Below are 24006 nucleotides of genomic sequence, written 5' to 3' on the forward strand. Positions count from 1 at the left end.
AATTAAATGTTTGTAACTTTGTTTGTCTTACATAAATATTTTCTTTTACTCGTTAATTTTTATTTAAAATTTTGTCCCATTTGTTAATAGTTTATTCTATGAGATATGTGCTCAATTTTGAGCTATTAATTAGCAAAGATACATTATTAAATTGATTATACTATATAAATACAAACATACGTGCGCCCGTAAATAAGCGCATACCTGCTAATATACGTGTACACCTGCTTCCATACGTGCATACCTACTTACCCACGTACACCCATACGCGCCCATCTACTTACATATATATATTTATATGTACCGCTATTTATGCGCCCAAGTAGAGAAATACAAAGGACAAGTTAGCAGTAGTTTAGAAGGAAAGATGAAAGAAAAGAAGGTGGAAGAGATAAGGGTATTTAGAAAGGAGGTAAAACCAGCTAAAGATGAAATAGTAGCAAGTGGAAAAGTGGAAGAAGGAAAATGTACTACAAAGAGTACGTTGGCTGACAGTGATGAGGATTACTCTATCATAACATTGTGCACAAAATGTTTATCAAAGAAAACAGAAGAGAATAAGAATAAAACAATATTGGACAGTAAAGCTTTTAAGGATAACCGACTTAAAGGTCGTTGCAGTGTAAGTAACACATCTGATCCATTATCTCATCATTTAAATTTATCCCCCTATTTTGATAGATCCCAAATAGTTCAAGAAATAATTCTTATGAACAATAACGAATTATCAGATGTATATGAACTAGACAGGTATAAATTAGGTAAAGGATCATATGGTAATGTAGTAAAAGCTGTTAGTAAGAAAACAGGACAACAAAGAGCTATTAAAATAATTGAAAAAAAAAAAATACATAATATAGAAAGATTAAAAAGGGAAATATTAATAATGAAACAAATGGATCATCCAAATATTATAAAGTTGTATGAAGTATATGAAGATAATGAAAAATTGTATTTAGTATTAGAATTATGTACAGGTGGAGAGCTATTTGATAAAATTGTAAAATATGGAAATTTCTCAGAATATGAAGCATATAAAATAATGAAGCAAATATTTTCTGCTTTATATTATTGCCATGGAAAAAATATAATGCATAGAGATTTAAAACCAGAAAATATTTTATATGTAGATAGCTCTGAAGATTCCCCTATACAAATAATTGATTGGGGATTTGCTAGTAAATGCATGAACAATCATAACTTAAAATCTGTAGTTGGAACTCCTTATTATATTGCTCCAGAAATACTAAAAGGAAAATATGATAAAAGATGCGATATATGGAGTAGTGGAGTTATTATGTATATCTTATTATGTGGATACCCGCCATTTAATGGTAAAAATAATGATGAAATATTAAAGAAAGTAAAAAAAGGGGAATTTGTATTTGATGCTAATTATTGGTCTAGAGTTAGTGATGATGCTAAAGATTTAATATGTGAATGTTTAAATTACAATTATAAAGACAGAATAGATGTTGAAGGTGTTGTAAATCATAAGTGGTTTAAAAAATTTAAAACAAATAATATTTCTATTAATAAAAATTTAAATAGAACATTAATAGAAAAATTTAAAGAATTCCATAAATTGTGTAAAATTAAAAAATTAGCTGTCACATGTATTGCTTATCAATTAAATGAAAAAGATATAGGAAAATTGAAAAAAACTTTTGAAGCTTTTGATTATAATGGAGATGGTGTATTAACAATATCAGAAATTTTCCAATGTCTAAAAGTTAATGATACTGAATTAGATAGAGAATTATATTTCTTACTAAAACAACTAGACACGGATGGTAATGGTTTAATTGATTATACAGAATTTTTAGCTGCTTGTATTGATCACAGCTTATTTCAACAAGATGTGATTTGTAGAAATGCTTTTAACGTTTTTGATCTTGATGGAGATGGAGTTATTACAAAAGAGGAGTTATACAAAATTTTATCCTTTAGCGCTGTTCAAGTTTCATTTAGTAAGGAAATTATTGAAAATTTGATAAAAGAGGTCGATTCCAATAATGATGGGTACATTGACTACGAGGAATTTTACAAAATGATGACAGGTGCTAAGGAGTAATGCCTTCGGCAGCGAACTCCGAAGGTGTGAGCAGTGAAAACATTATATCGCCCCACGTTACGTACGTGCATTCACATATATATACGAGTTCGTAAAAACATTGCATCGTTTAGCCTTACATAACCACATACGCATTTTACACATAACAATTTTACCCATCCGAATATTCTTCAAATTTAGAAATACAACAATATAATAGTACAAAAATACAAATACAAGGCGTGCAATATCTCACTAAATGCCCCCCCCACTTCCCTCTCGTCGTACTTTCACATTCTGATATGCGCTGAGAAGTTTCCACTTTTTGGCATTGCATCTTTTATCCATTATTTGTCTCTTCGTGATAATTTACTTAATTTGTACAGACCTTTTTTTTTTTTTTTTTTTTAAGCTACATTTTATTCTTCAATTTACGCTACATATATGTCCTCATACACTATTAATATTTTTTGACTCTCTTTTTTATATTCTCTTTTGATTATATTAAATGATTGTGAAAGAAAACAACAGCGCCCCTTTTTTTTGTTCATTCGAAAATTTAGTCTCCATTAGAAGTTAGCGACTTTTTATCCTTTTGTTTACGTGTTACCACCACATTTTTCCTTTTTTCCAAATTTGTACTTTTGATTTTTGTAAGCTGTTCTTTTAAGTACATTTTTTTCCCTTTTTAAATATAATTTTTTTTTTTTTTCGTTATCATAAAATAAATAGCTCTCTTGTTCTGATAAAAATTATTTATTCTTTTATTATTTTTAAAAATTATGTTTCTATAATAATTTGCTTTTACCATTTTAAAAAATTATATGCCTATAATAATACGTTTTTATTATTTAAAAAAATGATCTGTCCAGAATTATATGATTTTCTACTATTTATTCTTTTCCCCCCTCCTAACAGCTAACTATAGCTAGCTTTTTGTTTTTTGGTTTTTTGGTTTTTTTCTTCCTTTAATTTATTTAGCATTAATTTTAACTTGTGTAAAAAAAAAAAAAAAAATTTATTTAAATTTTTAACATGAACAACAAATGTACTATAAATTTCATATCATGTTATCTGTTAAATTTTGGGTTTTTTGTGAACATCTTATGAGAGCTTTACCAATTTGTAATAGGAAACGTACCGCAGGCAAGTATGAATTATGTAAATGTGTAAATTTGAATGATTAAGCAAAGGGGTATATATACGAACGTGTATGGTAGTATTCACGTACCTAGTAAGTTACCTGAGCATAAACAACATACGAACAAGGATAAAATCTCCAAAGTTGTATATTCCAACTTAGCAAAATAAGACGTGTGCAAAATGGTTTAAAAAAAATTTATCGTTTTACCAAAAATTTAAAAATTCTTTTAAAAATTGAAGTGCTCACATTATATATCTATATATATATATCTATATATATATATATCTATATATATATATCTATATCTATATCTATATATATATGTATATATATCTATCTATATATATATATGTATATATATGTATATATATAACATATATATGTATGTACACATGGGCGAAGTAGCGAATTAATTTTAAACAATATAACAAAAAAAAAAAAAAAAAAAATACAATTAATACGATAAATGCGATAAAATAAGATAAATACGATAAATGCGATAAAATAAGATAAATACGATAAATGCGATAAAATAAGATAAATACAATTAAATGCGATAAAATCGATAAAATGCTATAGAATACCAAATAAGGTTATTCTTCGAGAACTTATCATGCTCATTAACATACAGTGTACATGTCCGTACAACACCGCGTAATTCTTCTCGTGCTTGTTTAGAACTTGGATTTTTGCTCGGAAATTTGCCTGTTCAGAATGATCATATTTTTTTCTAATCTGTCGTACGCATTTTTTTTAATTTCCGACCATTGTAAATCGGATATCATACAACTATTTTGAGGCTTTGTTTTTTTTTTAAGAATATTAAAATCATTTTTTAAATCATTTAATTTAATTTTTATGTAATCATATTTATTATCACTTAAAATTTTTTGTTCATATGGACACATTTTAATAGGCATGGAATAAATATCCACATCATTTACTATTTGGAAATTCGATCTTCCTTCAATACCTTCATTAAAATAAATTTGCTCACGCATTGGTATTACATTCATATCGTCTATATAAGAATATAAAGGATAAACTTCATTCTTATCTATCTGAAGAGGTGTTAATGCTTCTATTTCACCAAATACCCAACCTAATCTCCTTAAGGTTGTACATGCAAAATAAAAGTAGTCAGATGGCAATTTATGTTTTGTATAATACTGTAATCTCTCTTCTAATATTTTTGATCTATGTGTTATATAACATACCCTTGCATTTGTTTCAGATAATTTTGTTTCTTTTATCATATATTCAAGTGAGCTTATTAATTCCTTCTGTTCTTCTTCATTATATTTATAACACTGTTCATAAAATTTTATTTTTGTCTGACATAAAATAATTAATTTATGTAAATAATCAAATATATCTCCAATTTCAACAATTTCTTTTATTGTTTTTATTTTTTCCTTATATCTATCTTCTAGTTCATAAAAACGTTCATTCATTTTGTTTATTTCCTCTTTTAAATTTTTATTATTTAATACTATCTTTTGATATCTTTTATTTGTGTTAAAATTAATTAATGTTATTTTCTCTGGTTCTGTACAAGCTTCTTCATATGTTATCATTATATCTTTTATTTTTTTTTCTAGTACGCTATTTTCCATTTTTAAGTCATTCATTAGTTTTATCTTCTTTTCAGATTCATTTGTCAAGTTTTTTATTCTCTCCTTAAGTTCCTTATTTTCTGCACAAAAAAAAAAAAAAAAAAAAAAAAAAAAAAAATTAAATTTTACCTTACGTGTGCAAGCAGAGTTAATCTTTCTAGTCTTTAAAGAAATTTTTTTTTCTATTTGTGCTATGTACACAGAAACGTATGTGAATTCTCCTAGACTTAGAAGAATGACTACATCGGTAAACGCATACAGTCATGTATTTATGCAAAGTACACCTCGATACACATATACCGGTGCACATGTACTTTTTGCCGTTACCTTCAATTTTTAAGCCCATTTCGTTATGTATAAACTCAATTTCTGTTATTTTTTTCTGCAAAAATTCATCTGCACTTTTGATGTTCACATCAGCTGCTATTTGCAGGCGCTTATTTTTCGTCCTTATATTTTCTACGTCCACCTGGGTTTAAAAAAAATTTCGCATTTGGCTGCATTCATTATTGCACTGTTGTAAACATGTATGTATGTACGGATATAAGCCTTAATGTATAAATACATGCCCTCCAAGAGGTATAAATGTATGTAGCATGTATGTATGCATGTATGTATGCAAGTATGTATGCATGTATGTATGCAAGTATGTATGCATGTATGTATGCATGCCTATCTAAGGACATCATTTGCAGTGAACATGAAAAAAAAAAAAAATTACTACAGTTCTTTCATAAATGGACGTTTTAAACATACCTTCAAGGATCTTATTCTCTCATTCAAGGTAGCTATTTCGATATCCCTATTTTTTATTTCAATATCTTTAAGTTTTTTGACATTATCTGCATTACTTTTTATGTCTTCATTTTCTTCTATTAAAATTTTTATGTTGTTATTTATTGTTGTAAAATTTGAATTATTCAAAGTCTTTACCCATTTTTTTAAAAGCCCTTTATCACTTTGATAAAATGTATAAATGTTATCTTCAATATACGGACAAGTTTTTATTTGTATAATATCTTCATTCTGTCCTAAATTAATATCACCTATATCTTCAATCACCTGAACAGGAACTTAAAATTTATTTTTTACAAAAGAAAGAAGTCTATATTATTAACAATTTTTTGAGAAAGCAATCATGTTGAATAAACGTTATATATGAATGTAGGGAGAAAAGGGAAAAATGAATTGCAAAAAAAAAAAATAAAAAATAAAAATAATAATAATATATTCCTTTATGCAGAAGTTTGTTGTCTGTTATTCGCCTTAGCTGTGTTATACTCTTTTAAGAACTTACTTTATTTTTCAATGCTAAATGATAATTGATAGTTTGTACTTGACTACCCTCTAACAAGAAGACAACATACGGTCTGTAGTCCCCCTTTGATTTATACACATAAAAAAAATTTGCTTTAATAAAACAAATGCATTTTATCCATTTAAAATTTCCTTTACATGAAACTTCTAAACTTGCATAATAATCATCATTTTCTTTCGTTGTGATATTTTTTTGGAGATATGTGAAAGGATAATGTTCCTTGACTTTTTTTTTTTTTGATATATACATGTACAGTTCACCTGTAATACATTTTTTTATTGAGTTGTTATTTCCAAGATGTATTAGTGAACTGACGTCAAACATTTTTTTTTTTTCTTTTTCTTCTTTACCCCTCTCGCTATTTCAATAAATTATGTACTTTAATGAATAGTCGAATTTGTTCAAACAGAGGGCACAAAAAAGGAACAAAATTAAGGAATACAAAACGCAAATTTATGTATTTTTTTGAATTTTTTTTTTCTGTCTTGTTGCTATTATTTTGCCATAATTTTGCTGTTTTTTTGCTCTTAATTTATTATAATGCTCTTTTTTTTTTTTTTTTTTTTTTTTTTTGCTTTTTTTTTTTTTTTTTTTTTTTTTTTTTTTTTTTTTTTATTCGTTTTTAATCTACGCAGAACTTAACTCATTTGTCCTGTGTTTATCAGCAGAAACACCATTTGCAATAAGCAGCTTTTGCCAATTTTGCGTATACTTATACAAACGAATGTATGTACATGTATGCTCGTATATATGTATTTGTGTATGTATGTATGTATTTATGTATGTGTGTATTTATGTATGTATGTGTGTATTTATGTATGTATGTGGGTATTTATGTATGTATGTGTGTATATATGCATGTGTAAATTCATTTAACATTCGTAAATTATGTAAACCGTTTCAATGATAAATTTTCCGTAAAGTGAAAATGAGGTGAATGAGAAGCACCGGTAGGCACAGTTCCATTTTTTGTTCTTTTTTTTTCTCATCAAAATGGATATTAAATGAAATTTATTTTTGGAAACTTCAAAATTTGGCATAATATTAAGGCATATGGCACTGTGTACAAATACAAAAATATATACATCCGTATATATATGTATGCATATGTATGCATATGTATGTATATGTATATATGCAAGTGTTTATATGCATATGTACACATCACTTCGCACTACGAAGAATGACTTAATACTTGCCGAAAAAAATAAGAAATAGCTACACGAAAAAAAAAAAAAATAAAGATGTTATTTGCATGTATGTTATATATACATATATAGACAATAAACATGTAATACAGATTAAAAGGGGAAATACACAAAAGTTAACTGCACATGTTGAAATCCGTTCAAAATAAATGGGATTCTCCAAATTTTCGAAATAAAATTAAGGATAAAATGATTTACTTTAAAATAGTTTTATTAATTGACAGTTTTCATATTGGAACATACAAAAATTAATGGTCATATTTTTAAAAAGAAAAAATTTACTTCGTATATAATTTTTTTGTAATTATTTAAATCGTAAAATATGCTAGTTTAGAAGGCACGTTTTGTTCACCCCTGTTGTTTTTCCTTTTGTTTTTGTTTTAACTTTTACTTTTCGTATTCGTTCTCTTCTCAATTTACACGCTATTTAACACGCCATATAATATGCATTCCTTTTCCTATGTGATTGGGACTACACATTTCCCTTTACTTAACATTAAAAAGAAAGTATTACAAATGTAATATTTATAAGCAACAATTTTTGTTAACCCTTAAAATGGAAAAGCCAAAGGAAAAGGAAAAACCATACACATTAAAATGTTAGATATTAAAAAAAAAAAAAAAAAAAAAAGATAAAACGCGGAAATATTATTACTAGAACAAAATGGTGTAAGAATGTTTTATAAAATTTATGTTGAGAAAAAAAAAAAAATATTATAAATTTTTTCCATTTCAATTGCTAATATTTTTATTTTTTTAAATTCTTTTTCGTTTTTTCCCGTACAAAAGTTAATCTAATGAACAGGAAATTTTTTTTTTTTTTTTTTATCCCTTTTGTAATTTTTTCTACATAATAAAAAAAGAAAAAAAAAAAAAAAAAAAAAAAATGATAAAACAAAATTCAACCAAATTTTGAAAAATACCAAATGATAGGAGAAACGGTTCAATTTTTCAATTTAAATAAAAACAGAACAAAAAAAAAAAAAAAATTATAAATAGAAGAAAATAAAATACCAGTCTTCTCAACTTTTGAAAAGTTCTCTTGGTATTGACTAATACATATAATATTTTTCAGATAATAAAGAACTATTGCAATTGCAAATGTATGTACATAAAAGCTTTTAAAGAATTACATTAAAAAAAAAAATTTTTTATTTATTACGCCCTATCTATATAATATTAATAATTATGACAGTTTGTCCGAGTGGTTAAGGAGGTTGACTCGAAATCAACTGGGCTCTGCCCGCACAGGTTCAAATCCTGTAGCTGTCGATTTTGTATCATTTAAAATGTCGTAATAAAAAGAAAAATAAAAAGAAAAATAAAAAAATAGAATGTAAAAAAATAAAATATTTAGTGAATTTAGTGAAGTAGTGCAAACTCCTTATCACATTGATCACATTGAATTTGTAATAAAGGGTGAGAAAAAATTAACATAAAATAAAATGGTAATTGTAGTGTGTCTGTCGTTTAGCATTTATATAGAAAGTATTTTATCAATTACAATTACACTAATATATAGGGCTATAATATAATATTTTATAATAACAATAACCTTAAATTCTGATGCAAACATATATGGAAAGTGTTTAAAAGGAATGTAATAAAAATATTTAGCAAAATGAGTAAATGTGTATTTATGTATGTGTCGTTATATAAATAAATCATTCTCTAACCAAAATTTTTTTCTTATTTTTCATTTTCATTTCTACACTTATGTTAATTTATAAGTTTATTATTTTATTTGAAAAATTTTTTTTTTTTTTAAATGTTGACGGCAACCTATGGTAGTATGTTGTAATAAGATCTGTTATGAGGAATATACAATGATACTTTTGCCCATTCTTTTACCAGCTATTAATCTTTTTTTTTTTTTGTATTTTAGTCATACGAATAGTATTTATATATGTATATATATATATATATATATCACATGGAATGCACAAACACGATTAAAAATTTCGACGTGGCATTTATTGAAGCAGTAGGAAACGTAATAGCAACATCAAACTACAAAAATAAAAAAAATAAAATAACTTCGTACTGCTGTTGCAGATTCAATAACCGCATAAAATGCATGCTATACGTATCTTCACTATATGAGAACAAATTTAATTTACAATTTAATCTGTTTAGTGATTTAATCAAAAAATGTATAAAAATTTAATATATTAGTTTTTATCAGTTCAAAAGGTAATATATTTTTTTTTTTCGACTTTGTATATATGAAAGATATTTAAATATTATATGACACCTTAAAATAGCAAGTTAATAATTTATTCTTTCAAAGTTCAAAATAAATAAATGTGTACTTCAATTTTTTGGAGAGAAAAAATATATTGATAAGAATTTAGTATCTACAGTATAAAATTTTCTATTGCATAATAATAATATTGAAGAAACTATTTTTTCGATTTTTTTTTTTTTTTGGAGGGTTTCTTTTATCGAAAATATAAAGTTTGTGTATCAGGTAATCATTAATATGTAAGATTTTAAGGAATGAACGAATTTAAATGTATCTACGTACATATATATATATATATATATACGTACACTTCCGACCATGATACAAATGTATATAGAAAACATGAAAAATTACGCACTTATTACTAAGTGCACATGCTTAGGCTTGTTTTACCCCAAATGCACGACTAGGTTTTATGTACCTGTTAAAATTTAATCAAACAAGCGAGCACTAATAGAAGGTTAAATGTTCACACTTGCATAAATATATATATATAAGTAAATATAAATTATATATATGTATGTAAATATCAAGTATAAATACGTAAATATATATTTATATATGTGTGCATACAACTGAGTTAATGTTATTTTAATTGCTCTTTATAGAATCACAAATTGCACCATTTGTACATGTGCATGTACGCATACATATTTCTATATGCCATTTTTAGAAATGGTATGCCACGAGGAGATAAAATATACTTTTTTGTGTACCCATATATGAGTTTGTTTAATCAAAATCGTTCCTACAAAATACTGTACGACATACATATATGATCTTGGAATAAAGTGTATAATCTTATATTTATAGATAATTATGTATTTCAGTTTTTTTTTAAATTCAACATAATTTGGTATACATGATATATGGTATTAAATTGAAAGAAAAATGTGTACTTATAAACTGTCATATTTTATTTTTATTTTTTTGCAAAATTCCAAATTATCAACTTCCCTTTGCAAAGTGACGTAAAAAAAAAAAAAAAAAAAAAAAAAGTACACCAAAATAAAAGGTGCAAAACATTCGGCCGCGTTAAATTTGAGTACTAGCATATGTATTAATCATCTCATTTGAACATAAATTTATTTTGCTTATTTTGTATATATATATATTTTTTTAATTAATTTTTCTTTTTTTCTTTCCTTCTTTCTTTCTTTCTTTCTTTCTTTTTTTTTTTTTTTTTTTATTCCTATCGCCTGTTTTCCCTTCAGCAATAATATTTAAAAACAACTACTGAACCTTGATTATTTGTTCATAATTGGAGCAAAAAATCATACATATGCAAACTGCTACATTATTGCTTAGACATTATTATATATATTTAATATATATATATATTTATATATGATATAAATGCTTGAATGTATAAATAAGTTTTTATATAAATACATGAACACCTAAGTACGCATTTATATAAATACGTTAATACGTATACATGGGCTTGTGCGGATATGTGAATATATAATTGCCTGTTTATACAAATATGTGTATAAGAGTTCCTGTAGGACGTACATTTAAATGCTCGAATGCATATTCGTATATATATTTATGTATACTTATATATATATATATATATATATATATATATGTGCATATATATATACATATATATACGTATGTACATACATATTAATATTTATATGCACGTGTACCTGTACATAATACAAACCTATATAACGTTAAATAGATTAATAAGAACCATATTACCATATTCCTTGTGTAATTTTTGCAAAATACTTGACATAACTGCAAAAAGAAACACTATCTCTGCACATGCAGAAATATTCATTTAGGTAAATAAAATGAAATACGTTATTTTTACTTTTATTTTTATTTTTATTTTTTTTCATTCCTGAAAAAAGATTAAAGAGATTAAAAAGAATAAAATTCTGTGTACAGTTATAAACATTAAGCATGTAAAATAAAAGAGTATATTAATAAATACCTTGCTGAATGAACGTGCTTATTTAATACCCTTATTTGCTGTTACATTCATACTACACCACACATACACACATACGTGCATACGCACATATATATATGTATATATGCTCACGTATGGATGTTTATATATATGTTATGTATATGTATACATGTGGAAATATGTATATATGTACATGTATGCACGCAAATTAATTACTGAGCTTAAGAACAAGTTTATTTGTTATTACTCATGGTAGTCATGTCAGCTTAATATACCTTCACCTGTTTCATAGGTGCACACACATTTGCAATGGTGCTTTATACTTTTATGTATTTTTATTTATAATATATATATTATTTTTTCCAAGGTAAACAATGTGCCTTATTTTTTTTTATGTACACGTATTCCAAAATTTACATATGCTCTTAATTTATATAACTGCACATTAGGACGCAAACGCTGTATATTTATGTGCATATACATGTTGTATGTAAATACATATAAATTCAAACATACATAGGTAAACATATATATATATATTTATATATAATGAGATGCCTTTCCCATTTGCATATTCAATTTTTATTTATATTAATACATAGATTGCTTATTCTTTTAAATAAATATTTGCATATATGTACAATTAATTTTTAAAAAATACATTTCCATTCAAAGCAGTTATAATTAAGGTCTTGTATTTTAACTTATTTTTTTCTTAATTTTTAAATGTGTTAATATATATGTAGTCTTTAATTTTTTCCTTTCTTCTTCATTCTTCAGTCTGCATACTGCATTCTACGTTCTGCATTCAACAATATACGTTCAACATATTGCATTCCTCTTTCTTCTTTTCTTTTATTTTTGTACATAATTCTTATTATTTCCTTCTTTCATTATATTCTTATTTTCTACATTTTGCTACAATATACATAACAAAATAAAAGAAATATTAAAATAATGATATATATGTTCTTTTTTCATTTCCAAGTTCTGCTTAATTTTTTTTTTTTTTTTTTTCTGTAATAAATACAAATATATATATATTGTATTTTTAAAATTGTTATTTTTCTACTATTTTGAAGTATTTTTGTTATTTTGTATATTTTCTTTTCTTGTATATATTATAATAGGAACACGTATATTATTTTGTGAAAATAGACATAAGCATATTTTCATGGAAAATAGAAGCACTTAGTTATGTAGGTATATATATATATATATATATATATGCATAGGTATATGTATATGTATATATGCGCACACATATGTACGTATGCACATGTTAGAATGGGTATTTAAACATGTGTGTATATGTATATATATACATGTGTATGCTTGTATGCATATATAAACTGTTTACGAGAAAACGCGTTATCTGTTAAGATAAGAAATTAAAAGATATAATAAATACGTTTGAGTTGTATTTTAATTTTTTATTTATATAATTACTTGTGTCAAAGTGCTTTTTTATGTTTAGCGTCTTTTGAACTTCTTTAATGTTCAATCTTTAATCGTCATTATATTATAAAATATAATATTACTTTATTTTATTTGTATTTTATATATATACCATCCTTTCATTTTTTACTATATTATATACACATTTTTACTTCATTATATGTGCATTTTTACTTTATTATATGTAAATTTTTACTCTACTATGTACACCTTTTTGTTTTATTTTATTTTATATTCTTTGAATTTTTGAATAGCCTTTTTTCTTCATTATTTCTCTTTTATTAATTAAATAAGATATTTAAGGTATTTCATAGCAAGTACTTTATAATTTTTTCGGGCAGTTTATTAGGACATTTTTTATTTATACCTATATATTTTTATAAGACAAAGGGGAATAAAAAAGTAAAAAGTGACAAGGAAGTGTGGAACAGTCATATGCCTGTACTATACATGTGTAAACGTATGCATGTACGTATGTATGTAGGAACGTGCACATGTAGGAATGCGTATATATATATATATATATATATATATATATATATAGGGATGTATATGTGTAGATATGCATTAATGCTTATGTATGCGCGTCATAGGGTGAATTGATTTGAACACAGATGTATATAAGTTCATAAACGTTTCCTTATTTTTCCTTCTTCCTTCTTTCGTACCTTCTTATACTCATTCTTTCAATTTTTTTTTTTTTTTTAATTTATAAAAAATAATATTATTGAACGTCTGTTGGAGATCAAAAAAAAAAAATTTTGTATACACATCAAATTAAGCAGCAGTTATACACACATATGCATATATATATATATATATATATATATATATATATATATATATATATATATATATATATATATATATTTGTATGTATGTATGTATGTGTAGCATATATAATTAACCCTTTTATTTTTCTAATTTTCGTTGCGTTAACATAAATATCGTTGTTCCTGCGCATATTCATGGTGCTTTTGTAATTATATAAAAACATGTACTTTTATTAGTACTCAAATTATAGGTGCTTTATATATATATTATTTTTGCTTTTATTACTTTTGCATATTAATTGGGTGCTGCCTATATATAAAGGCAAATATATATTTGCCCAAGCGCATTTACCTACACCTACGTATACTTACGTATGTACACATATACATATATACACTCGTACATACGTGCAATTAAATCTAACGGAACGCGAATATTTATAAAGCGTTTATCCATACAAAGTTTTTAATGTACAGCATAAAAAGAGCTTTTCAATTTTTTTTAGAAAATAAGTTAAAAAATTTGGTGTTTCATCTAGTACAGTTATATAGTAGCTAGATTATACATCCAAACTATATGTATGAGTGTCGAAAATTTAAAATATGACCTGTACAGATTAATTCATTTCATAATTCTAGTATGTCTATTGAAACGCGTCCTTATAAGAACGGCATAAAACAATGATTTCTATGTTTCATTTTTCTTCGTTTTGTTTAATTTTTTTTAAATAATATAATTTTTGAAAAATCGAAAGACAAATTTTTTAAATGAAAATTTGTATAACCAAATATTGTATTTATTTTATTTCGTTCATTCATACATACCATATCTGTACACATCCGTATACATCCATACACGTGCATACACGTACATGCACATCCGTACACGACTATCCTATTTCATCCATATATGATTAAGCATATACATATGTGTGCGCAAATACGTATATGCATCCTTATTTAAGTTTTTTCATTCCATTGTTTTCTTTATTGTATTTGAACATGTATTTTTATGTGTATGTTACCCCATATATATATATATATATATGTATAAGCATATTAATATAGAAACACATTTACTCACAAACATTTTTGTATTCAAACGTACTCATATATATTTGGAATTCATTTTTTAAAGCCCATCTTTCAATGAAAATTATGAAAAATTAATTATAGTATAAAAAGCTAGAAAAAAAAAAAAAAAAAAAATGCAAAAGTAAAATTAAAAGTAAAAGGAAAAATAGCAGAAAAAGGAACAACAGCAGTAAAAGCAGCAGATGTAACTGCAGAAGGAAAGGAAAAATAATGCGACAAGTATAAATATACATATAAACAAAAATGACTGAGAATAATAATATTAACAACGACATGCATTTTTGTGTAGGTAAAATAGACTTTAACAACATTTATTTGGACATACTAAATATCCACGAAACGTTAGTAAATCACATCCAAACGATAGTAACTCATGTGTACAATTTAATAGAAATAAAATTGTGCAGAAATAATGTGGTATCAACACTATCATCCTCATCAAAATTATCAACATTAGCAACAAATAAATGTAATGTTAATACGTTAAACGATTTAAGTACCATATATAAGGGGAAAGGGGCAGACGACATGACCCCTATTAGCATACCAAATGTGCATGAATATGATAAAGAAATGAATTGTATACGTGATGGTAGTACATATATGAATGGAAATCCGGTTAAGGATAACACAAATTATGAATACAATTATATAAATTGCGAAAAAGAAATAAATAATGATGAAACATTGTTAAAGCATTTAGTGGAAGAATACTTACAGCAAAATATATACAGAGGAACTTATTCCGAAATGCATATCTATGATGATGATAAGGTAACCACAAATAAGTGTAAAAATGACAACATTGTACAGTTAAATAACTTGAATCTGCACAAAAATAATAGGAATGAATGTAATAAGGAAAAAGAGAATAAGAACAGTTTAAATGAAGCGGTAAAATATTGCGATATTAATAGTAATATGAACAGTAATATGAGGGGTAAAACACTTAATAAACAAAACTTTGATGATAAGAAGGGAAACTGCACAGATACAAGTATATGCGCCAGTAAAATATATAGTAGTAAGGATCATATAGTAGAATACCCCGTACGTAGGAAGAGTACGAATGTAGATACTCACACCGATCTTGTTAGGAGTAAGAAGAGTGAAAAGGATTCCATAAATGAAAACCAGGTGAAGCTAAAAAAGCATATTATTCTGTTAGAGCTTATAAAATGTGTTATTCAACAGTCGAATAATTTTAAAAAGGATACTAACATGAAAAATGGTATGAACAGGGCAGATTGCATGAACAGAGTAGGTTGCACGAACGAGGGGAACAGTATAAGTTCAAAGATAGTAAAACATAATAGTGCTAATAAACCAAAGCAACAGGTAGAATTTGCTAATGGCAGTTTAAGTAAGAACGAAAATATACACAATTATAACAAAATTTGCAATTTCAGTTTGTCAAAAATAAAAATAAAATATATTAACATCATAAGTTATTACATGGACGTACTATCCCCTTTTAATAAATTTTTTGATGAAAATATCAAAGAATTTAAAGAAGATCAGAATGAGTTGAAAAGGGTAAGAAAAAAGTTAGATGAAATAGTACTAAATTATGATTATATTGTTGAAGATATTTTTAAAAAATATAACGTTCGAGGAATTACACAAGACCATTTAAATTATTTAAAAAAACATATATTGCAAGAAGATTTTCTTCAAGAAAATGATAATTTTACCAATATAAAAAATGTGGACCTACGTCATAATCCGCTTACTTCTAATAGTATTGAACATGTGCAAATTAAAAAATTTAATGGTGAAAATGCAGCTATTCCGAATTATTCATTAAATAATCATAATAATGACAATTTTCATGGTACCAAAAATTGCAGCAATTTTAGTAATCCAGTTTTTAAGAAAATCGCCCTTTGTAATAAATACAGTTCACTATATTTTGGAAAAAATATGAATAGTCAGATAAACGACAATTCTATACACAAAATGAGTGTATTCAACAATATAAATAATTTAGTGGATACATCAGTTCGTCCTTTTAATAATAATAATAATAGCGTGAAAAGTGATAGTATGTTAACAAAAAGATATGACAACGCTGTGGATACGGTGGAAAGTACATATACACACACTAACATTCAACACAGCAGTTACATGAATAGTCAGAAATATACCAATTCAAGCGCATTATATAATGAAAACGTAATAAATTTTAAAGATACATATAATCCTATAAATAAAGACGATTCAATTAGTTTAGTATTTCCAAATGTGAGTAGCACCAATTTTATTGGAGATGACCTATCCACTACACAATTTAACTGCGCAAATGGAAACTTAGAAAGCTTAAGAAAACATAAGGAAATAATTAATAATAATATTATTCGTGATAATCATAATGCGAATTATAATAATGTACCCACACCTGACTTTGTTTGTGCAAAAAATAATATCATACTTTTTGACAATAACGTAGACGCAAAAAGTTTGGGAAATTATACACCCAAAATTGACATGAACAGTTCAGGAGCAAATGAAAAGAATGGAGAGGGAAATAAAATGACTAATTATCATTCCAATTTTATATACGGCGCAAATCGTGAAAAAACAAAAAAAATAATAAATAATAATGATAATAGTAATAAAGTTAATAATAATACAGTTTTTGCAGATATGGAATTTATCTGCACAGGTCAGAATCGTGTGATAAGTGATAACAGTGCAGGTAATAACAGTAACACAGCCAGCAGAAGAGACAGTAATGATGGTATGATTAATGAAGTAAACAATAGTGGAGATAATCAGAGTAGTAGTGGTCAAAATGGCAGAGATCAGAACAATAACGTTAGCAACGAACTGATCCAGCGTAACACATCTGATTTAATCAGTTTATTTTCATCCGGATGTACTTCAAATTTACCCACAAAAAATAATATCGATAATATTATGTATTATCATAAATCTAAAATGAATAATGGAGGTATTGATGTAAAATGTGTTACAGAAAGTGAATCAATAAACGCAGAGGATAGCAAGGAAAAACAAAATGGTAAAATAATGAATGAGAACAGTTTGTCTACCAGTATAGAATACGGCGTAGACAATGTAGCTATACAAAATGGTGTAGGTGTAAATGTGAGTGAGAGTGTAAATGAGAGTGTGAGTGAGAATGTGGATTTAGATTTAGGAGATGATAGTTCTCTTTTATATGAGCAAAGTAAAAAATATAAGAATTTCCATAGGGACGATTTTTCTAGTTGTAAAAACGAAAGCAATTGTTATAAAACGTACTCTAATGAAACATATAGAAATGATGTGAACTATAATTCAAATGATGATAATTTATGTTTTAATACAACAACAGAATTTAATCATATAAGTAATTACAAAAGTGTGCAAGCAGCAGATAGTAACACTATTGAAGTGAATGATTACCATCTTGAGAATAATGAAAATTCATATAATATTTTCCATAATGAAACAAAGGAAATGTACATGAACAAAGCGAATGATGTAAAGGATAATGATTTAGATGATGCAGTCATAAGGAATTCATTACCCACTTCGATAGTAGAATCGAACGATGATATTAGTGCAATCGTGGTAGCAGCTCAGTCTTATGGCAGTAATGAGGATAATCAGAATAACTTTTATAATAACTATAATAGTTGCATTGACAATACTGGTTATAATAGGATATCAGAAAATATCAGTTTCAATAAATGGAATAGTGCCAGTTGTGAGGGTGCAAAGCACGATCAGACGAGTAGTTGCTCATATAGCAACAACGATGATAGTAATAGCAAAAAGGACAAGATAGATAATAATAGTGGCAGTGGTAATAGCGGCAGTGGTAATAGCGGTAACAGTGGCAGTGGTAATAGCGGCAGTGGTAATAGCGGCAGTGGTAATAGCGGCAGTGGTAATAACGGAAGTGGTATTAGTGGTAGTGGCAATAGAGAATCGAGGAACCACAGCAGCAGTGGTAACAATAATGATGACGATGACGAGAGTGATAAAAGGAATAAACGAAGTAATGATAACTACAACGAGAATGAAAAAGAGGATGAGGATGAAAATAGGAAGGAAAAGAAAAATGAATACGTTAACAATAACAATAACATAAATAAAAGCAATAGCAGCATTAACAGCAATAGAAGCAGCAATGGAAGCAGTAATGGAAGCAGCAATGGAAGCAGTAATGGAAGCAGTAATGGAAGCAGCAATGTAAGCAGTAATGGAAGCAGTAAGAGCAACTGCAGAAATAATAGCAGTAACAATTGCAGAAATAATAGCAGTAACAGTTGCAGAAATAATAGCAGTAACAGTTGCAGAAATAATAGCAGTAACAATTGCAGAAATAATAGCAGTAACAATTGCAGAAATAATAGCTGTAACAACTGTAGAGACAGTAACAGCAGCAGCAGTAACAACATTTTAAAAAATAGCTCAAGCAACAATGTACTTAACAATATCCATGCAGACAAAGCGAAATTCATTGAATCTTCAGAACGTTTAGTAAATAATGAAAAGGAAATTAAGAACGAATTAAATAAAGAGATCGCGTTAATAAGTGCACAACAAGATGAATGTAGAGATATATTTTTACAGAATAAATATATTATGGATGCGAGTAAAAATGATATTAACGGATTTAATGCAAGGATACCCTTCTTTAGTTGCAATAATGAGAATGAAACAAGTACTAGTTTTAGCAATATGAATAGGTCAAACAGTTTGAACAACTCGAACAACATAGGAGATTTTAATAATTTAAGGGGCCATAACAATGTAAGAGGTCTCAACAGGGTAAGCGATTTTAACGGGGTAAAAGGTCTTAACAATACAAGCGATCATAACGGGGTAAGCGGTATGGACAATGCAAGTGGCCTTAACAGTGTATACGGTGTGAACATGAATATTATGAATAATATGAACAACATGAACAGTATGAACAACATGAACAGTATGAACAACATGAACAGTATGAACAACATGAACAGTATGAACAGTATGAACAACATGAACAGCATGAACAACATGAACAGCATGAACAACATGAACAGTATGAACAGTAGGAACAACATGAACAGTAGGAACGGTATGAGCAATATGAACAGCATGAACGGTATGAGCAATATGAGCAACATGAACAGCATGCACTGTATCAACGATATGAACATCCTGAGCAATGCGAACTCCAGCAACGTCAGCAGTTACTTCAACTACTGCAATAATAGTATGGGTAAAGAAGAACATAACTCGAACGGAGGAGTAATGCACGAAAAAAGAAGCGAGAAGATAATAGGGAATAACAATCTGGGAAACATGGAAAACATAAATAAAGACTTAGTGAACAACGTAAATATGGAGATGAATTTGAAAAATTACAATAACGAAATGATGTATAACGAAATATACAATTCCTATATTGATCTTTATAACAATTTTAATGAAAAAAATGACATAAGTAATAACAGTATGATGATAGAATGTGAAAAAAACAATATTGAATATGATTTAATGAATTTTACGAATAATACATACAACGATATACACAAAATAATACAAAACGATGAAATACTAAAGAATGAGTTTACAAATATAGAAGACTCTTTTAAAATGGCACCTACGCCATTCGTATCTGATAAAAAAGCGAAATCAAAATATGATACAAATGATGAAGAAATATTATTATTGTATGATAATTATAAACATATGTTAAATTTTGGAAGTGTGTTAAGAAATGAACAAAATAAAAATAACTCTTCCGATGGATTCTTCCTTCACCCTAATAATATAGTGCTTCCAAATATGTTAAACAATGATATAATAAGTGATAGGATAAATAATGACATAGAAAAAATTATTGATATAATGAACACAAATAATGAAAATATTATGAATTATAATTTTTCTGTTGATGAGGAAAATTATAATAATGTGAACCATAGTCAGGGTAGAAGGCTTTCCTCCCTTAGCAACATGCCGGACAGATATTCCACTGATTTTCCTTCCAAAGGCAAGGAAAAAAGGCGAAAAATAGACTGTACAACAGGGGGGTATAGTGACTACAACAATAAGAGTAGCAATAAGAGCAGCAATAAGGGCAACAATACTTGTTGGAGGAGCAATGGCAATCGGGGAGGGAATAGCAGTGGTAATAGCGGTGGAAATAGCTGTGGTAATAGAGGAGGGAGTAACGGTGGAAGTGGCGGTGGCAAGAAGTACAGTGGTAACAGTAATACATTTCGGAGCAAACCAAAAATGGAGCATATTTTGGAGCATTCACATTCGAAGAAATTTCAAAAATATACTGTGGATAAAAGAAAGAAATACCAAAAGATTGACATAAGGAATTTAAATAAAAACGTGCAAAAAAATAAAGAGATATGTACCAACTGCTACATTCATTATGATAATTTTAAGTCAAGTTATGTTTTAACATTTATTAACAGAAAACAAAAAAAGCAAAGGAAATTATTTCCTGTTGAACCAAATGAAAAAGATGAAGCTTATATTATCCAAATTATGAATTACATAGAAAAGTTAAAGGACCAAGATAAAATATACGGTATTGATAAAAATTCCCCAAATGACCCTATTCAGACCGCTGTGAAGAACAACCTTGATAATGCACCTGGTCTGCCTAACTCTACCAATAGTAATGAATGCGGTACCACAAACATGGATAGCAGAACCATTTCCAATATGAAGAATAATAGTTTTAGCGGCAAAAATGCTAACATCATTACCAGCAAAAGCAATGGCGGTAAAACCAGTGACAGGATTAATTACAACGATAAGGAATACTTTCTAAAGAACAACTGTATACATGGCGAACAACACGCAAAGGAAAACTTAGCGAATGGTAGTGAGATAAGTACAAATAAAAATAGTTTAGTAAATGATAATATAACTAATTTACTTAACAATTTCAATGAACATTTATATGTTGAGCCAAAAAATGTAAATTACGCACCGGATAATTCGGTACCTATGAACAGTATTGGTAGTCCCCCTATGTCCAATGCAGCTATGTTCGATGCAATCATTCCCAATGCCTCCATATCAAAACCGCTAAACATTTATGATGATGTTAATATATCACCAAATATAGATTTTATGGATATAAATTTACTAAACGCTGCAACGAATTTTGAAAATATTAATTTAATAAACGTAGGCACAGGAGGAAATACGCAAAACATAAACATGATTTTTGAAAATAATGACAAAATAGATAATATGGAAAAATCGGGGAAGGTTAATTATTTGGCTGAAATTGCAAGTCCTGGTAGTATCAACAACATTAGCAATAATATGATTAGTAGTGAAGTTAGCAGTAGCAATACCGCGAATAAAAGCGTAGGCCATAACGTCAATGGGAGAATAGGTCGTAATGTGAGTAATAACATCAGTTATAGTGTAAGCCGTAACGTGAATGGAAGCGTAGGCCGCGATTTGAGTAATAACGTCAGTTGTAGTGTTGGCTGTAATGTGAACCGTAACGAGGTCCAGAGCGGGGAGGATAACAATATAAATAGATCTTTTGCACCCAGTTCATATGAAAATAATAATGTTCATTCAAATATAAAAAACATTACATATAGTTGTGCGAATGACAAGGAAGTAAAGCAACAGAAGGAGAATTGTACGAACGAAAAGGATGATTATAATTCTGTAAATTTGTTAAATAATGTTAATTATCAAAATTATAGTAACAGCAATTTTGCAAATGATAACGAAAATGAAATAATACACCAGTTTAGTTCTATGATGAATGAGTACGAAAATAGCATCTTAAATAACTTGAGTTATGATCAAATAATTAATATGCAGAACAATCCAACAGAAGAAACCGATATGCAGCATAACGAATGATATGAATGAACGAAAGGAGGGAGGGACAGATTAATTACTCATAATATTACAAAACGAATGAGAAATATTAACAACCAGTTGAAGCGATTATTAAGAATAGTATGGAATATACACGAGAACGTGAACAAGTCAGATTATTTTCCAAGGGCTAACCTTATCGTATCATAGCGCCTTCAGGGAAAAAAAAAAAAAGAAGCCCACAGAAGTAATATGTACACGGAAATACACACACACATATATATATATATGTGTATACCCACGAAGTTAATGTATAACCAAATGCGTAATTCACACAGATGTATTATATGTAATTAAATTGTAATAGTCTACGCTCCACTCCATAATTAAAATATCTGCCCGTTATTTATGTTATCAAAAAAAAAAAAAAAAAAAAAAAAGAGCTGAACCTTGAGGCAGCAATTTTATTCATCTCTATAAATTATATGCAGTTTTCATTCATTACAGTTTTCGAATCTATGCGCATATGCGTACGTGCATATGTAGACATATGTATATATACGTACAAAAATGAGCACGTGAGTATGCAAACATAGATGCATACGTACATATACGTGTGTGTAGGTATATATTTCCTCGAAACTGAATTGCCTAAACGTAGCATGGACTGGCCAGTACGATATAACGTAATTTAAATAATCATATACAAATTGTTCATAAATGAACAAGCATCTTATTAAAAGAATGGGGGGAAAAAAGAGCAGTGAAGGCGTGGAAACACGACCATATAAACTTATGCATGCGTTATAATTAAAACTTACAAATATGGAGTAATCTTAATGTTTCTTCATATAGATGTACATATACGTGCATAAGTACATACATATGTACATGTGCGTGTACCTTTTTAGTAGTTTTAAATTTCAGTTTATTTAATGCAAACATTTACCAATTTTCCAATTTTTTTTCCTTATTTCTTTTTTTCATTTCAATATTTGAATTGTATAAATTCCACCAACTAGAGTCTTCCTTTTCTAGGTAATTAAACTTTTTGTTTTTTTGTATCTAAAAAAATTTACTTTTTATAAAAAAAAAAAATAAATAAAATAAAAAAGAAGGCGTATGAAAAATAGTGAACAACCGAGCAGTTACGTAATGGAACAACTTAACAACAAATTACTTTCACTCATGAAGCAAAAACAATTCAGTATTTGCTGCCCCTCTTAGGTGTATTCATGCTGTTAAAAAAAAAAAAAAAAATGAAATAATAAGACAATTTCGAAAAAATGAACCGTTCCGTATTTTCAAGTTATATGAACACAAACAAGTTTGTTCAAGGGTCTTTAAATAAGCT

At 27.3% G+C, this 24006-nt stretch overlaps 3 protein-coding genes and 1 non-coding gene across 4 annotated transcripts; 3 read left to right on the forward strand and 1 right to left on the reverse strand.

The window, feature by feature from the left end:
- Positions 1 to 298: 298 nt before the first annotated feature.
- On the forward strand, positions 299 to 2074 carry CDPK5 (calcium-dependent protein kinase 5, putative; the record flags this gene model as incomplete). Its single annotated transcript, XM_029006474.1, has 1 exon — positions 299 to 2074. One exon carries the CDS (start codon positions 299 to 301, stop codon positions 2072 to 2074), a length of 1776 nt encoding a protein of 591 aa, XP_028862959.1.
- A 1797-nt stretch (positions 2075 to 3871) lies between these two features.
- On the reverse strand, positions 3872 to 6455 carry PmUG01_12027100 (conserved Plasmodium protein, unknown function; the record flags this gene model as incomplete). The annotated part of the gene is made up of 4 exons (XM_029006475.1): positions 3872 to 4893; positions 5141 to 5282; positions 5570 to 5875; positions 6111 to 6455. 4 exons carry the CDS (start codon positions 6453 to 6455, stop codon positions 3872 to 3874), a joined length of 1815 nt encoding a protein of 604 aa, XP_028862960.1.
- Positions 6456 to 8529: 2074 nt separating this feature from the next.
- On the forward strand, positions 8530 to 8611 carry PMUG01_12027200.1. Its single transcript has one exon. It is a non-coding gene (tRNA).
- Positions 8612 to 15080: 6469 nt separating this feature from the next.
- On the forward strand, positions 15081 to 22694 carry PmUG01_12027300 (conserved Plasmodium protein, unknown function; the record flags this gene model as incomplete). Its single annotated transcript, XM_029006476.1, has 1 exon — positions 15081 to 22694. One exon carries the CDS (start codon positions 15081 to 15083, stop codon positions 22692 to 22694), a length of 7614 nt encoding a protein of 2537 aa, XP_028862961.1.
- Between the last annotated feature and the right edge of the window lie 1312 nt (positions 22695 to 24006).

Source organism: Plasmodium malariae (genome assembly GCF_900090045.1).
Source record: "Plasmodium malariae genome assembly, chromosome: 12".
NCBI lineage: Eukaryota > Apicomplexa > Aconoidasida > Haemosporida > Plasmodiidae > Plasmodium > Plasmodium malariae.